The following is an 18,197-nucleotide window of genomic DNA, read 5'->3' as shown; positions in this document are numbered from 1 at the left end:
CAGAGGCCCCCCTCCTCGCCGTCCCCAACCCCCTCCTCCCCCAACCTCGCCGATGTCCTCCGCTGCCACGTCCTCCTCGAATACCTCTCCCTCCCCAACCTCCGCTGCATCCCCCGTCGGCAAGCTCGTCGCCACTCTTCTCCAAACCTGATTTTGGCTATGCAATGACCATAATACCCCCGCTTTGTTATTATGGAGTAAATTTGTGATTGAGGGAACTAATTTCTCCTTAAATTCAAAAATTAATACTAGCCCTTGATTTTTTTGATCTTGTGACTATGATTTGTTCTCTAGTTATTTAGTTAAGGGGTGTTTGCCATAGATCACTACCCTATATATATATATATATATATATATATATATATATATTTAAGGCATCAACTTTGTTCAAGATCATATTTATCTGGCTTGGATTAGCTCATGAATTTTGTAAATATTCATTACTCTGCTGGGAAAATTTTGATGTTTGTTTATGTATAGTCTTTAGAGGCTGATGTAACCCCCCAAAATTCATTCAATAATTCCCAATGTATTAATTAATGAGATCCCGATTCTAACTTTTATGTGATTGTTTAAACTGTGTTCATATTTCAACAGGTACGCCATCAGCTTTTTCTATCGTCATGCATACAGTTATAGAGATGTTGCAAGGAATGAGATCCTCTGCAGTGTAACAAAACACAGCATTTGCTGCTGTGCTCTAAACGCTGAAAATTATGAATAAAACGCTGACCTCTTTACTTTCTTTTCAATATGATTTTTTTTATTGTTACTGATTCCTCATTTTATGCATTTGATTATAACTAAGCCCTACTTAATTGCTTTTTTATGATATTTTAAAGTTTTATTGTGGATCACTTTTTTATTTATACATAATATTATAAAATTTAATTAGATTCCTAATTATCATATTTATACGCATTAATTATCATATCAGATTATAACCATGATTTATTTTTTAATATTTTTATCAATTTAGTTTTTAAAATACTTTTTTTCTTTAAAATCTCAAAGCTAATGATTTTATCTTAGAGTAATAATTTCTCCTTCGAATCAGTAACTGAAATCTTATTTTTGAATTATATTTAAATGCATAAAATAAGGAATCTTGCAAATCTACATTAAAATGTTAATTAAAACGTAAAAAATATTTTAAAAAATCATAATAAAAGCAAAGAGTCGCGTTTTGTTCATTATTTACTGCGTTTAGAGCACAGCAGCAAATGCTGTGTTTTGTTACACTGCAGAGGATCTCATCCCATGTTGCAATCTAAATAAAACTCAATACTACCTCCGAATTTGAAAATAAAACATTTGAAATGACATGAGTTTTAATTCACATTGGGTAACATAAGAGAAAAGAATTGGTAAAATAAGAGAGAGGAAGATAAAAATAGAGTTAGTGAATTAGGTGGTCCACTCCCTAAAATAGAAAGTTTAAAAAATTTCTATTTTAAGAGACGGCCTAAAATGAAATAGTTTCTATTTTCAAAATACAGAGATAGTATGTTTTTCCCAATGCCTCATCCCATTTGCCGAAAAAGTACACGATTAAACACATCACCAATATCCGAAGGAAAACAACAATTGGAGAGGAATCTGATTCAAGCCCGGGATAGTCGCCAAGCCCTTATTTTTGGAGCTCTTTGAATCATTATGGGTTGCCAAAGCCAAAAAAAGAGTTCATTTTCTGTTGATATTAGTATTCCGCAACTGTTGAGGAGGCATTGGGATGTGATCGGGGAAGCAAATGCTCTCAAATTTGAACAATAATTGACAAAGCTTCAACACAAGGAGATAGCTTTGTTTCATCCAAACTTGGCTTTGAATGAACAAATTTGTGCCATATATGTTGTTGGAGATTGTTACTGATTCCAATTAAGATAAACACCAGTAGCAATCTACAATAAAAAGACACAAATTTGTTTCTTCAAAACCATGTGTTGATGAAACAAAACTAACTCCTTATGTTGAACCTTTGTCGATTGTTGTTCAAATTTGAGAGGATCCACTTCCGGGATCACATCGAATGCCTTCTCAACAGCTGCGACATACTAATATCGACACAAATATTTGGGATTGGCAAAGGAACTCTTGCTTAGACTTTTACAGCCAATAATAATTCGGAGAGCTCCAAAATGAGGGCTTCAATCGCCATATTGTTGAATCAAATTCCTCTTCTTCTCCTAGTTTTCTTCAGATTTTTTGGAGATGTGTTTAGTCGTGTAATTTTCACACTAGATGTCATTTTTTTTCTAAGTGTGAGAGGAATGTGAATGATTCAAATTCCTTTTATCTTTCGGTTTTTTCATGTTTCCTTAATCAAATCGCTAGAACCAAATTAAACAATCTACTTATATACACATTGATTTTAAACTAAGGTATCTTTCAAAAACTAAAATTGAATCTTATACACACTAATTAGTCGATTGCATTCGCGGGGTAAAAATTGCAATTTGAAAGCAGTAACAAATTCATTAAATATAATTGTGACAAAAATTTCAGATATCCGAATAACCAAATGTTTCAAAACCAACCAGTGGTTTTTCTCACAACCTGTCTAACAAAGAAAAAATAATTTGTAATAATAAAATGCGTTCATCGATAAACAGAAAGAGATTACGAAAGGCATCTTTGGGCAACTTAATAAGTTGAAAAACAAACAATGCTCCTCTTTTACATAGGATAGGCATTGCTGCATTCAGAAGAATGGAATGTCTCTCAAAAAGTATCAGACAAACAAATAATCACTTTTATCACCAAGACAAGATTGTACAAAACTCTAACAAATGCAGCAGAAAACTGCTAATTTTTTTGTCTCTTTTTCGAATTCCAACACAAAGTCTTGATACCTTACCCCCAAACTCGTTTGCTACATAAACAAAACACACAGCTTCTCGAGCAAATCATTCTTTCCTTGCAACAATTATGAAGCTGCAACAGTACCTTGTGCCTCACATCATATATCATCAACTCGATTTGAGTTTCTTGGATTACTTGAGACCACCAACTTCCTAGTAACTTGACATAGGAGCTAAGGATCATGAAGTTGGTGGTGGAAGTTATAGATGCTCATGATCTCATGCCCAAAGACGGCCTCGGATCAGCCAGTCCTTTCGTCGAAGTTGATTTCCAAAACCAGCTCAGTCGAACCAAAACCATCCCCAAAAACCTCAACCCCATTTGGAACCAGAAACTCTTGTTCGATTTCGACAAGACACAGAGCCACCATTGTAGCATAGAGGTCTCTGTCTACCACGAGAGGCGGCCTGTCCCGGGCAGGAGCTTTCTTGGGAGGGTTAGGATTCCTTGCTCAAATCTTGTCACTAAAGACGAACAGGTTTATCAGTCTTTCCAGCTTGAGAGCAAGTCTCTCCTTTCATTTGTCAAAGGTGAGATTGGCCTCAAAACCTACACTTTATCACAATCAAACATTCATATTTCTTCTCCTAAAATCACCCTTCCAACACCTCCTCCTCATACTCTTCCTTCTACCACTAGTAGTACAACTCAATCCCCCATTGTTGATGATTCTATCAAGTTGATTGAAGTGAAAGGAAACACTAGAACTCATACAAATCCAGCGGAAACAGCCTGTCCTAGCAAAATTCCAATCCAAGAAGCTGATAGTGTGATTGAAGAGAGATCAGAAACCACTCACCAAATCCACAAGCATCAATCTGTGCAGCAGCCAATCCCTACATTGCTGACTAGAGCCGACGGTGTCCATCTCCCAACAATGCAGAACCAAACCGGGCCTAAGCTGCGTAGGAGAGCAGAGCACGAGGCCACCAGACCACTTCACCGAGACAACAACTTTAACAACACCACCACCAACAACATCAGCAACAACAACAACATCAACATCATCAACAACAACAACAACAGCAACAACAGCAGCAGCAGCAATGACAACGACTTTGAGGTGAAAGAAGCGAGCCTCCACCTCGGCGAGCAGTGGCCTAACAACACGGGGAGAGTGTGGATGAGCGGCGAAAGAATGGCAGCCACATTAGACCTCGTGGAGCAGATGCATTACCTCTACATCCGAGTCGTGAAGGCCAGGGACCTCGCCGCCTCCTCCGACCCATACGTGGAGGTGAAGCTCGGAAACTACAAGGGCAGGACTCGCCACCTGGAGAGGAGGCCGAACCCTGAGTGGAACCAGGTTTTCGCCTTCTCGAAAGAGCGAATCCAATCGTCAATTCTCCAAGTGCTGGTGAAAGACAAGGACATGATCGGGAGGGACGATTGCCTCGGCGGAGTCGTGTTTGATCTGAATGAGATTCCGACGAGAGTCCCTCCGGATAGCCCCCTGGCGCCGCAGTGGTACAGAATGGAGGACCGGCGCGGCGAGGGGAAGGTGAGAGGCGAAGTGATGGTGGCGGTGTGGATGGGAACTCAGGCGGATGAGGCGTTTACAGAGGCGTGGCATGCTGACGCCGCCTCTGTTTACGGAGAGGGCGTGTTCAACATAAGGTCGAAGGTGTACGTTTCGCCTAAGCTGTGGTACCTTAGAGTGAACATCATCGAGGCTCAGGATCTGGTTCCCAACGACCGGAGCCGCCTCCCGGAGGTGCTGGTGAAGGTGCAGATCGGGAATCAGGTGCTGAGAACGGGGATCTGCCCGAGCAGGACGGCGAATCCGATCTGGAACGAGGATTTAGTGTTCGTCGTTGCTGAGCCGTTTGAAGAGCATCTCGTGTTGACCGTTGAGGACCAGATTCATCAATCGAAGGACGATGTTCTTGGAGGGATTACAGTTCCTCTGGATTCGATTGAGAAGCGGCTGGATCACCGTCCGGTGCGATCTCGTTGGTTCAATCTGGAGAAGCAGAGAGAGGTTAGATTTTCCAGCAGAATACATCTGAGAGTGTGTTTGGAAGGAGGCTACCACGTGCTCGACGAATCGACGATGTGTATTAGCGATCAACGCCCCACGGCGAAGCAGCTGTGGAAGCCTCCGATTGGAGTTGTGGAGGTGGGGATCGTGAGGGCGGAGGGGCTTCTGCCGATGAAGATGAAGGAAGGGAGAGGAAGCACCGACGCTTACTGCGTTGCGAAATACGGCCAGAAATGGGTGAGGACGAGGACGATACTCGACAGCTTTAGCCCTAAGTGGAATGAGCAATACACTTGGGAAGTCTATGATCCTTGCACCGTAATCACTCTCGGCGTGTTCGACAACTTCAATTTAGGCAGCGGCGGAGGCGGAGGAGGAGGTAGAGATGCGCGGATGGGGAAGGTGAGGATACGCCTCTCAACGCTGGAAGCGCAGCGCGTTTACACGCACGCGTATCCGCTGCTGATGCTTCACCCCTCGGGGGTGAAGAAGATGGGGGAGATCTCACTCGCGGTGAGATTCACACCTCTCTCACTCGCCAACACAATCTACATCTACGGCCAGCCGCTTCTCCCCAAAATGCACTACCTCCACCCTTTCACCGTGAATCAGGTGGAGAGTTTACGGTACCAGGCGATGAACATCGTGGCGGCGCGGCTGGCCCGCGCCGAGCCGCCGCTGCGGAAGGAGGTGGTGGAGTACATGCTGGATGTAGACTCGCACATGTGGAGCATGCGGCGGAGCAAGGCGAATTTCTTCCGGATCATGGCGATTTTATCAGGATTGACGTCGATGAAGCGATGGTTCGAGGAGGTTTGCGATTGGAAGAATCCGGTGACGTCGATTCTGGTGCACGTTCTGTTCCTGATACTGATTTGGTACCCGGAGCTGATGCTGCCGACGCTGTTTTTATACGCGTTCGTGATCGGGGTGTGGAACTACAGGCTGCGGGAGAGGCACCCGGCGCACATGGACGCGAGGCTGTCATGGGCGGAGGCGGTGCAGCCGGACGAGCTGGACGAGGAGTTTGACACGTTCCCGACGTCGAGGCAGGGGGAGGTGGTGCGGATGAGGTACGACAGGCTGAGGAGCGTGGCGGGGAGGATACAGACGGTGGTGGGGGACGTGGCGACGCAGGGGGAGAGGCTGCATTCGGTGCTGAGGTGGAGGGATCCGAGGGCGACGAGCTTGTTTCTGGTGTTCTGCCTGTGTGCGGCGGTGGTGCTTTACGTGACGCCGGTGAGGGTGGTGGTGCTGGCGGGGGGGTTGTATGTGATGAGGCATCCCAGGTTTAGGAGCAAGCTGCCTTCGGTTCCTAGCAACTTTTTTAGGAGGTTGGCTGCCAGGACTGACTCTATGCTTTGAGATTCAGTTTGTTAGTGTTGTGTTTTTTTCCATTTGTGTTGTATAGGAATAAGGAAAATTTTAAGTTGTTGCTTGCCACTTTGTTTTCGCTTTTCTTCACTTGTTTAGATGAATCATCTTTAGATCATATATTTTGTGTTCATCAATCTACAAGGGCCAAAATATATCCACAAATAAATAATCCATCCGTCCCATTAAAGATGGTCGACTCACTTTACTTTTTGATTTGTTCCAACTAACTCATTACTAAAATGGAAACACTTTTCTCTCTACTTTATTATCTTTCTCTTACTTTACTCTCTCCACTTCTCAAATAAAATAAAGTTGCATAAATTCTTGTGTCGCCTAAGGAAGGGCCATCTTCCTTGGGACGGAGGGAGTAGTAGAGAAGTTGGTGCACAAACTTCCCATCTCTCAGTAAAAAGTTGATAGATAATCTGAGCAATATTAGAGAATAGAGTGGGAGTTGAATCGTTGATTATAGGTGATAATTCACCATTCTACCACTTGGTCAACTCACACACACATATTTAGTTTTTAATATCGAGTAAGCTTTACATATTTCATTTGTTGTTGTTAATCATGTCTTTCACCTTGTTGAACTTTTTTGGTGATGCAGTTCCAGTTAGAGCTGTCAATTGGCTTGGGCTGACTCATCCCAACGCAGTTCAAGTCCAATATGGTTGGCCTAAGCCCGACCGATAAGATGGGATGGGTCTAGCCTGGGGCCTGGATAAGAATTTATGAAACAAAACTTAGTCCAACACAATCTGTTCTAGTGGTGGGCATGTGTTGGGCCAGGCCCTAATCTGTATGGGCTAAGGTGGGCCCGGAGGCGGGCAACCTATTTGACAATTCTATGTCAAATAGACGATGCTGACAACTCCGAAATCGTCAAATGTGTGACAATGACTTGATGTTCGTATTGAATTTTCGAAATGAACTAAGGATTTAAAAACATTGATACATCACGATTTATGATGGAACTTGACCATCTGATATAGTTTAAAGGGTAAAATAGCTATTTTATTTTTTTTACTTTATTTTTAATCTTTATAATTTTATTTATGATACTTTTTGAGTTTCTAGGGTTTTTAAACTATTTATAAATAGTGAATTTTAATCTTCTACCGTCAGTTTTGAATGAATATTATTAGTAATAGAATTTTCACTACTAGAAAATTGGCTTGTAATGACACTTAAAATTGTCACTAGAAAATTACTGTGCTGACACTTCATCTATAATGGCACTTATGCAAGTGCAGCACCGGGTACCTGTAGTAAGAGGTAGTGTGTAGATAGTACATCTATGATGACACTTTTTATGTTGAAGTGCAGTAACAATATATTATAAAGTGCAGTGAAAAGCTAGTGTGTAGATAGTACATCTATGCTGACACTTTTTATAAAGTGTGATAAAAAAAGTGTAGTGAGAAGCAATTTTTCTAGTAGTGTTTGAGTTTTAAAAACTAGGATATCTGCCACGACCGCACTTGCTAAGGATAACATAGTCGGGAAAACCGTGACTAGGGGCGGGGGTATAAGAAGCGGGAAAATAATTAAGGGAAAATAAAATCAAACATTGGTTGCGAGACATGGCTAATCAAGTGCTGATACATAAAAGAAAAGATACTCGATCATGAAAACTCGACTAATTATTTGTAAAAATTTCAGAATATCATAGTTTTGAACAAAATAGACTTGAGTCTTTTAAGATGCACAACGGAAGCAAATGAACGCGGTTCCATGTATGAAGACATGAACCTCCGAGAGTCAAAATCTGACTGAATTAAATGTCTTGTCTCAATAGCACTTCCTGCACCACTTCGCTGCTCAACCTACACATTTAGAAATATATGCAGGGCTGAGTACAAAAGTACTCAGTCAACACATTACCGAAAAATACAAATATACATTTGAAAATATTGTCAAGCCATCATCACAGTAACACTCATGGGGTTTATTGAAAAGGTCCGAGCTTACTAAAAATATTCCCATTGGGCTGCAACCCCTTTTTCCTGTACTTTAAAAATCACGAACATGTGTTCATGTTTTCATAAAATATAATTTGTATTTTTAGTATAAGGAAGCTCACCTTGATCGTTTAGTTCCCTTAACTTGAATCTTTCATTCCGACTTTACTTGCGAACGTACCCTTTTTGAAAATATCACAATAGGAAAATATTAATTTAGTTTTGAACTAATCTAATTAAATTAGAAAGAAAATCTCAAGGTTTAACCCTATTATTATTATTATTATTAGTAGTATTATCATCATCATCATCATTATTATTATTATTATATATTTTTATTATTATGATTATTATTACTATTATTATTATTATTATTATTATTTTTAACATTATTACTATTATTGTTATTTATTATATTATTTATTAAGAAGTTTCTAAAACTTACATTATTTATTACTAGTCCGTTTGCTATTTCTGGCTCCGACTAAGTTGATACTCCATGCGTCACTATAAGTTTTACGTAAAACTATAACAACTCGGATCGCAACTAAATATCTCATCTTTCTTAAACATTTCATTTTAGGCCCAAAATAAATTAAATTCGAATTTGGGCCCTTCTTACTTATTTTCTGCTGCACCAATTTATTCACAAGTAGTTGGGCTCAATATTTTTTTTCATACGGCCCAACTAATTAAATCAGGAGCCCAAATAAAAAAAACACACTCAAATACACTAGTACTTGTCTTCCTCCCTCATTTCACAAAAATGCACAGCAGCCTCGCTCCCTCTCACACATCGCCGCCGTCGCCAGCCTCCCTCCGGTGCCGTCGTCGCGCCACCGCCACCTCCAGCGGTGGTCCTTCTTCCTCCTCCTCTGTTTCTCCCTTCTCTCCCTCTCTCTCTTCCTCTCCAGCCTCACGCCCCCGCCCCCTCTCTCTCCCTCAATCTGCCGCAGCCGCCACTGTACATGCACAGGCGGCGGCTTCGCCGTCCTCCTCCAGGAAGTCCGGTCGTATCCGGACAGCAGCGGTCTGCACTCCCTCTCTATCTCTCGGTCGGTTTCTCTCCCCCCCCCTTCACCGTACCGCCGTCGTCGCTGTGGATCCGCCTCCACCGCCGTCGCCGAGGACCTCCCCCAGTCGCCGACGCCGATTCCCGACAGGTAGTGTCACGACCGCCTTTCTAGGGTAGAATAACTGCGGCGATCGCGACTTAAACGGACTTAAATGCAACAAGGAAAATAGGCTAGGGTTTCATCAAAGAGGTTTGACCAAAGTATTTAATGAACAATTAAGTATAAGAAATAATGACGCTTTAGCAATGAAATCCAATAAAGAATGACTAACATAATTTAGGCCAAAAGGGCATGGATCAAAATAATCCAAAAAGTAACATGTCTCAATATCCAAAACAAGAATCCAATAGTTTCAGTATCAACCCAAAGATAAGAAAATCATGTTTTAGCGGAAGCATCCAAGAGAAAAGTGAAGTCATGTGTGAAGACACGACGACACTAGGAGTTTCAAGACAATCATATCAATTTAATTAATTTGCTCAACACCGCCAACTACTCGTCGCCGCTCAACCTGCACATAAGGAAAACACATGCAGGGCTGAGTACTATAATAATACTCAGTGAACTTAACGCCGAAAACAGTTCATCAAAAGAATATTTATTTATCATGCCTTTTTCAAGTATCCATCGGGGTTTTATTTTTAGAAAGGCCCGAGGTACCAAAATCATTTCCCATTATAAAAGTCGATTGATCAGTCATTTTCCCATAGACGTTAGCCATATCTGCCAATACATGACATGTAATGTGGCCACAAACCAAGTCACTAGATCGGCCAGCCCGTACGCTAGCACACGGTCTACCATAGGTGTACACTAGTCCAAGTAGGGTTTGCGGCCCTACGAGGACCCGAATTCGATTTAGATAATAATGGCATAAAGCCATATCAGATAGGCACGTTAAAAATCAAATAAGGCATGATAAACACAATTTCATTCCCATCGATAAAAAAATATTTAGGACCTCGTCCTTATTTAAAAGAGAGCCCACCTCTACTGCTTAGATCTCAAGTACTTCCTTCCCTTTGCTATCACGCTGAGAGCGTGAGTTATCACCTTTAAATTATGTGTAACACAATTCGGTCTCAATCATTGACTCAAAAACATGCAAGTCCTATCGTTTCTTTCATCGTTTTCTTAAATCACCCATCCCAAACGTTTACCAACATAAGGAAACACACCATAGTATACCTCCACGTATAAAACATAACCTCGCCATAAGATACGTTCCTTAGCCACACATGCATCAAGTATTTCATTCAAACTTGACAACACGTATTATTTAAACATAACAGAAATCTGGCAGAACTGCGCAGTAGTTTTGTAAAAATCATTAAAAATCCATCCGACCTCCGTTGGGGCTGAAATTATACCACAACCCAGTATACACATCAACGGTCATCCAGGTAAAATTTCACATCAAAATCACGTGTTTAGGTCGGTCAAATAAAAAACGAAACTCAATGGTCGAGAATACAAATTCTGCGCAGTTGACTTCAATTTCATTAAAAATTCATCTTTCGTCAAAAGAGGCTGAAATTCATACACGACACATAGAACATCTCAAATTTTACTCAGTTAAAAATTCGTGCCAAAATAAGATCGTTTGATCGGTCAAATACATATTGGAATCTATTGTCCAAACACCAAGTTTTCATGCTTCACAATTTCGAATTAGGGTCTATCTATCATTCACCCAAACACATATATTCATACTTCAAAAGGATCTCACAACCATGTTCTCATACATTCACATATCATTCACCAACAAGTCATCCACCAACTTACACATACACATACCTAAATGCATATCCACACTTTTCTCATGAAATCATTCTTCCCACCCGATTAAATTCTTAGATCTACGATTCCTACACTCATTATATGCATGAGGGAATCAAGAAACAGGGATTCAAAGGTAAGGGCGAGAAAGATGATTCAAGTATACCTTTCCCTTGCGAAAACAATCGGTAGAAGTGAAAAGTGGCTCGATTCTTCAATAAATCTGGAATCTCCAACTCCAAAATGATGCAAGAACAAGGGATTGGTGAAGAATTGGTGGAGAAGGAGAGATGGAGGAGAATAATCGTGTGGGAGAGAGAGGAAAGGGAAAGAGGTGTTTTTTTTTGATTCATAGGTTTAGGGTTTCTCATGTATTTGTAGAGTGCAAAACATAATATCTTTAATTAAATAAATTAAAGATTTGAAAAGATATGGAAGAGTGGAAGTTGGCGAGAATTAGGAGAGAAAATTAGGAGGAATTCGAAATCTAGGCTATTTAATTAGCCTATGATTTAATTTGGTATTTCACGGAGTAGGATAAAATAATACGGAGCGGAATAAAAATAATAATCCTCCCAATAATATATGGAGTAGGCGATTTTATTCCTTCTCCCACAAGGAATTAAACTCAAATCCTAATAAAAATAGGATATGGCAAGATCTCCTTAGGTATGGTAAGATTTTGCTAGAATATTTATATTTATTCATGGAAGGGAATAAATAAGGGATCAAAATATATAATAAACAATTCCTTCTTCCCTTAAATAAGGGAATTTTCGAAATCTCCCTAGGAATAAGGTAGGGGTCGAAAGTTTCAAATAAAATGGGCAAGGTAATTATTGATGATCCTATTTAATCTCACTCACCCTTAGAAAAATAATTCACCACAATATATCTCACCCCGCATCAAATATTCAAACAGTCACGTCATAATTCAACAAGATTGACCATTCCACATTCTCGTCACGTCTTCAACGATATTGACCATTCAACGGCCACGTCATTTTTCCAACAATGTTGACTATTCAAACCAAAACTCAACTCCAAAGCACAATTAGGTCACATAGAAATCAAGCAATTAATTCACTCGTCAATTAATCCACATACTTCACGGCATTAAAACATTTAATGCAAAAATTTTAGGGTTCGAAAATTAGGGTTCAAAAAGTGTGATGTTACATCCTACCACTCTTAAAAGAAATTTCGTCCCGAAATTTGGTACCCTCATGAGAAGAGTTCAGGGTACAATTCTATCATCTTGTCCTCATTCTCCCCACGTGGCCTCTTCGTGCCCGTGGTTTCTCCACAACACTTTTACGCTAGCATTCGATTTGTTTTCTCAAATTCTGAACCTTTCGGTCAAGGATCATTTGGGGTCTCTCCTCGTAGCTCAAGTTGGAATTCAACGCAACTTCTTCGTAATGAATCACATGCTTTGGGTCGAACACATATTTCCGCAACTGTGATACATGAAAGACGTTATGAACATTTCCGAGACTTAGCGGTAGCGCCAGTCGGTACGCAACGGGTCCTACTCCTTCTAGAATTTCATAAGGCCTGATAATCGTGATTTCAACTTTCCCTTAACACCAAAACGTGTTATCCCTCTCGACGGGGATACTTTGAGGAAAACTTTGTCGCCGGCTAGGAATTGCAAGTCGGTTCGTCGGACATCCGCGTACGACTTTAGTCTGTCCTGAGCTTCTTTGATCTTTTCACGAATTCGTCCAACAATTTTAATCATTTTTTCAACTGCATCAGGTCCAAGTACTTTTCGTTCGCCAACTTCATCCCAATAGAGCGGCGATCTACACTTTATTCCATACAAGGCTTCGTACGGCGGCATGTTTATCGTTGCTTGGAAATTGTTGTAAGCGAATTCGATCAGCGGTAGCACCGATTCCCAACTTCCTCCGCGGTCGAGCACCACGGCTCTCAACATATCCTCGAGAGTTTGGATCACCCCCTCGGATTGTTCATCGGTCTGCGGGTGAAACGCCGTGCTAAAAAAAATCAATCGAGTTCCAAGCTCGCGTTGCAGACTCATCAAAAATCTTGAAGTGAATTTCGGGTCACGGTCGGACGTGAATGTCACTAGGACTCCATGCAGTCGCACTATTTCCGTTATGTAGATCTGAGCTAGCTTGCTCGATTCATGCGTTACGGGAATCGGTATGAAATGCGCACACTTGGTGAGTCGGTCTATAATTACCCATATGGCAGTATTCCCTTTTTGCGTCTCTGGCAATGCCGTCACAAAATCCATGGCGATGTGCTCCCATTTCCACTCGGGAGATTCTAGTGGTCGCAACTTTCCGTACGGTCGCTGATGTAGAGCCTTCACTTGCTGGCAGGCTAAGCAGCGCTCCACAAATGCCGCTATATTCCTCTTCATACCATTCCACCAAAATGACTTCTTCAAGTCTTGATACATCTTCGTACTCCCCGGGTGAGCTGTGTAAGGAGTCTCATGTGCTTCACTCATGATTTCGTTCTTGAGTTCCACGTCGTTTGGTACGCACAGTCTCCCTTAAAAAATGATGGCATTGTCGGACTCCTCACTAAAGCTTTCAGATTTGCCAGTTCTCACTTTAGTTCGAATTTCTCCAAATTTCGTATCCATCCGTTGTGCTGCAACGATTCTCGTTCTTAGATTAGGTTCAACCACTAAGGTGGCAGTTCGGCCTTCCACTGTTTCAGGTGCCCTTACCACTTCCAATTGTATTTTACTAAACTCTCGTATTAGACTTTCCTCTTCCGTCAGAAAAGCAGCTATTTGCGAAAGGTTCCTTCGGCTCAAAGCATCTGCCACTACATTTGCTTTTCCAGGGTGGTAGTTGATGCCACAATCGTAGTCCTTTGCTAATTCGAGCCATCTTCGTTGTCGCATGTTCAAATATTTCTGCTTTAAGAAATATTTCAGGCTCTTGTGGTCCGTAAAGATTTCACATCGAACTCCGTAAAGATGGTGCCTCCAAATCTTTAGGGCATGTACTACTGCTAGCTAGCTCCAAGTCGTGGGTTGGGTAGTTCAACTCGTGCGGTCTCAATTGTCGTGACGTGTAGGCGATCACTTTGTTGTTCTGCATCAACACGTATCCTAGTCCCACCTTCGAATCGTCGGTATAGACTACGTAGTTCACTCCAGGCTCCGGCATAGCTAACACTGACGCGGTGGTCAATTTCTCCTTCAAGAGTTGAAAGCTCGCTTCACACTCCGGGGTCCGATTGACTCTGACTCCTTTATTGAGTTGTTTGATTGTGAAAGAGAGTTGCTGAATTTGCGCTTTTGTGTGATTGTGAAAAAAAAGAGCGGCTGGATTTGCTTCCTCCTCTTACTTCAGCTTTGTTGTGAGACTGACGTGGAGTCAATGTTCATGTAGGGTTTGTGAAGGGAATTTAGGATATCTGGTGATGTGTTATAGTGAAAGAAAGTGATTTGCATAAATGTACCTATACATAAAAGATGGCAAGTGGCGTATCTTGCAAATATTCTGTTAGAGGATGACGGATGAGGATTTCTTTCTATAATTCATTAATGCATCATTCTTTCCTTCCACAATTCATTAATGCAGCATTAAAGGCCGAAATGACAATTGATTCATGCCCATGATTATATATATTAAATTTTTTGTATCAATTAATTATTTGAGCATTAATTTGGTGTAGGTATAATTGGTTCTAAGTTCGTGGCCGTCCACGTTGAAGTACTCGCTTTCTTAAAACATACGATGTATAAATTAAATTTTGTTGAACTTTTGTTGGATGTACCAGACATTAAAATTTTGATTATGGGACTTTATTTATTTATTTAAATTTAGTATATTCATATAGGTGTAATACATTTACGTGTTCTATTTACTTGCCTAACGTCAAAACAAACAACAACGACAATCTATCGTAGTTCGGCTTTAATCGCATAAAAGTCACTTATATAGATAATCAAGCTAATAATATTGTTTCTAATAATATCGTTTTAGCGGGTTGTTACAATATCTGTGTTTTTTTCCCCTTTTATTAGATCATTTCTATGACGCGTATCAGAAGACTGCTAAATGATGGTGTCTATTGGGCAGAGGATGTTGGTATATAAAACACAAGTATAAAATATATGCTTGGATCCAATACTAAAGCACCACTAAGGAGTGTTCGGTTGGCAAGATTAAATCTCGTGATTAAATATGTATCATGTTTGGTTCATAAGATTGAACCCTTCAACTTAATCCTAGATGGATAGTCTCATGATAATTAGTCATAGCCTCCCCCCTCCAATTAAAATAATCCCACAACTTAATCCTAGATGGATAGTCTTATGATATTAGTCATGGCAACCGAACGTCACCTAATAATACTATGTTTATGTAGTATTTGCACATTTTAAAATATATTATACTTAATACAACTAATAGTTTGATTCTTGAATATAAGCATGTAATAGAAGTTTTTATTATAGATAATGGTGATGCCAAGTCTTCTATCCATCAAGTAGCAACAGCTTACACATCCTTGTCATAAAAGAAGGCTCCCGACGGCCCTCTGCGAGGCAGCAGCGCCACCCTGACCACCTTCTGAGCAGCCTCCTCGGCGCTGATGGCACCGAGATTGCCGGATAAATCTGTTCTTGCAAAGCCAGGGCAGAGGCTGTTGATGATGAAATCAGTGTGCTTCTTAGCCAACACTTTAGTGTACGCATTCAAAGCTGCTTTAGAGACTTGATAGGCCGCACCAATATGAGTCAGCCACTCGTTCTCCTCCAATCTCCCCTCTTTGAAATCACTGAGGAATTCTCGCACCACCTCATCAATTCTCTCTTCTGTCAGCCCCGCCTCGTTGCTCAACACAGCTTTTGCGCGCTCGTTCCGAAAGTGGTTAAGGTGGCCTACTATGGAGGAGACATTGACAATAGTTGGTGAAGCAGATAGTTGGAGGAGAGGGATGAGGGCTTCTGTTACTCTCTTTACACCGTACAAGTTTGTCTGCATGCACTCTTCTGCATCCTCGTATGTCTGGATCATAGTTCCACTCTGCGGCGGCGACGTCTCAGCCTTTGAGTTAGCAAAGACTGCAGCAGCAATTGCTTCTACCACCTCTTGAAGAATTGAGACATCTCCCTCCAGTCCTGCTCCTAGTATTCCTGCATTGTTCACCTGCAAAAAAATTACTTTCAAAATGAATATGATTACATATATTGATACAATGAATTGATACCAGAATGTCAAGCCTCCCATATTTTGTGGTGACGAATTGGGCAGCAGCAGCGATGCTTGCAGAATCGACAACATTGAGTTGATGAAAAACCACATGGCCAGAGTGGTTGAGGGATTGCAGTGCTTCAAGGCGGCCTCTCTTCTCATCCCTTGAAGTTAAAATCACCTTAATTCCTTTGGAAGCTAACTGCTTACATATCTCCAATCCGATTCCTTTGTTCCCACCGGTGACCAGTGCATACCTGACACCTGCCTCCGCCATTGATATCGAGGTTAGTTTGTTCGACGAGATTTTGTTTTTTGCTATGTGGATCAACACATGTAGTTAAAGGAAATGGGCGAGGCATTGCATAGCTGACTACATTCAAGAGATTAGGCAATATCTCGCAAAAACTCCTAACTATAGTGGGAACCTATATTATCTAGTGACCTATAGTAATAGACTAAACTATGCTGTGTTCTTGAACAGTGAACACACAAACTCCGGAAAAAAAAATAGGGAATATTAATTTTGGCTTTCGAGGTTCATTAACTTCAATTAATATCATTTGCGCTACATTTTCACTGTTTTGAACTTTTTCTAGAAAAAAAATACCCTCAATACCATGAATGGCACTTCACCACCTTTTTCATTAAATTTTTTTTTGTGTTATCAAATAAAATAAAATAGCAAAATAACAAAAATTAAAGAGAACACCAAAACATACTTAATTTAATAAAAAAAAGTTACAAAGGAAGGATCACTAGAGAAGGAACGACAAGGAACATCGGAGTTTCGTCGGGATATTTTGGAAACCACCAGTATTCACTTTTTGCTTTCTAGAAAGAGATGTAAATGAGATGAGAAGAGATTGGACTGAAGGAGTGATGAAATGAGGTGAGAAAAAGAGTGTTTATAGAGTGGAAATACTATAAAAAATCAAAATGACAGTGCAGAAAAATCAGCAGAACCCGCCGCAATAGCGCCAATCGGAGTCGAGGAAATCGTGGAGCCACGATGACCGCCAATCCCTAGGTCGGCCGCCACAATGTTGTTTTTAGGGCGGACGACTGCAATAGCGCTGATAAATCCAATGATTGAGTGGGGCGGGTTTATAGGCGCTACTACAAGTGCCCTTACTATAAATCTATAATTAAAGCAAAGAATAAATCAGCCGCCCACCATTCATCGTAGAGTACTTAGAACACATTTATTGGTGTAAGTTCCTAGAACCTCAATTCTCATTTATTGACGTAGTTGGTGAGTCTTAAATATCACTATAAATACTAGGGTTGGTGCAACACCAACAAAGACACAACAAAAATTACAAAATACAAGTGTTCTTCTAAACACAATAACATTCGTGTCCAAACAAAATTCCCAAAAAGTCGAATCGTGAACCAATCACAACATGTTACGTACGTACTGTTCTTAATTGATGTATAGCTTGTAGACATGTACTCCTATTTTGTTTTCTTTCCTATATTTACATCAGGATTTAGCATTTAATATACCATTTCTAAGTTGATAATCCATTATTATAAGAGCATCTCTAACAATTTACACTAAATTCAAACCTATTTTAATGTAATTAAATGTCATATCAAATATAATTTTACTCCAACCATTTACACTAAATTCAAAATTAAAAGAATATTCTTTATATTATGCCTTTTCTACTCACAAAATTTGAAAAACTTTTGGGTTTGAGTTTAGTGTAGACCTAAAGATAGGTATTTTTTTTTCAAAAACAAAAAATGAGATTGGTTTTTTTTAAGTACTATTGGTCTAATTAATTCAAATTTTCAATCGACATGATTAAGATGTGATCACTATGTTGGAGGCTAACTAACTATTCAGTTCGCCATTAAATATTTATATTGTCATTTTAAATGTCCATAATTAAATCTTCCTATTTACATTTTTGTTATTTTTAATAAATTCTAGTTTATTCTATTTATGTTTAACTATAAA

The 18,197-nt window shown here is 40.3% G+C and overlaps 2 protein-coding genes across 2 annotated transcripts; one reads left to right on the top strand and one right to left on the bottom strand.

Moving 5' to 3' along the window:
- Nucleotides 1-2,613: 2,613 nt before the first annotated feature.
- LOC121763614 (FT-interacting protein 7-like) lies at nt 2,614-6,402 on the top strand. Its single transcript, XM_042159673.1, has one exon. It carries the CDS (start codon nt 3,044-3,046, stop codon nt 6,206-6,208), a length of 3,165 nt encoding a protein of 1,054 aa, XP_042015607.1. The 5' UTR covers nt 2,614-3,043; the 3' UTR covers nt 6,209-6,402.
- A 9,043-nt stretch (nt 6,403-15,445) lies between these two features.
- On the bottom strand, nt 15,446-16,621 carry LOC121764655 ((-)-isopiperitenone reductase-like). Its single transcript, XM_042160676.1, has 2 exons — nt 16,245-16,621; nt 15,446-16,183 (listed from the first exon to the last, which is right to left on the bottom strand). Exons 1-2 carry the CDS (start codon nt 16,503-16,505, stop codon nt 15,533-15,535), a joined length of 912 nt encoding a protein of 303 aa, XP_042016610.1. The 5' UTR covers nt 16,506-16,621; the 3' UTR covers nt 15,446-15,532.
- Between the last annotated feature and the right edge of the window lie 1,576 nt (nt 16,622-18,197).

The sequence above is a fragment of the Salvia splendens genome, chromosome 14, assembly GCF_004379255.2.
Source record: "Salvia splendens isolate huo1 chromosome 14, SspV2, whole genome shotgun sequence".
Taxonomy (NCBI): Eukaryota; Viridiplantae; Streptophyta; class Magnoliopsida; order Lamiales; family Lamiaceae; genus Salvia; species Salvia splendens.
The sequence above is the reverse complement of the archived record's forward strand: the minus strand, read 5'-3'. Positions and strand labels throughout refer to the sequence as shown.

Bases quoted from the DNA above. Each gene is read 5' to 3' on its own strand.
- LOC121764655 (XM_042160676.1), bottom strand. From the start codon at position 16,505: ATGGCGGAGGCAGGTGTCAGGTATGCACTGGTCACCGGTGGGAACAAA. The intron at 16,184-16,244 runs GTATCAATTCAT...ATTTTTTTGCAG, and splicing joins ATGGGAGGCTTGACATTCTG to GTGAACAATGCAGGAATACT.
- LOC121763614 (XM_042159673.1), top strand. From the start codon at position 3,044: ATGAAGTTGGTGGTGGAAGTTATAGATGCTCATGATCTCATGCCCAAA.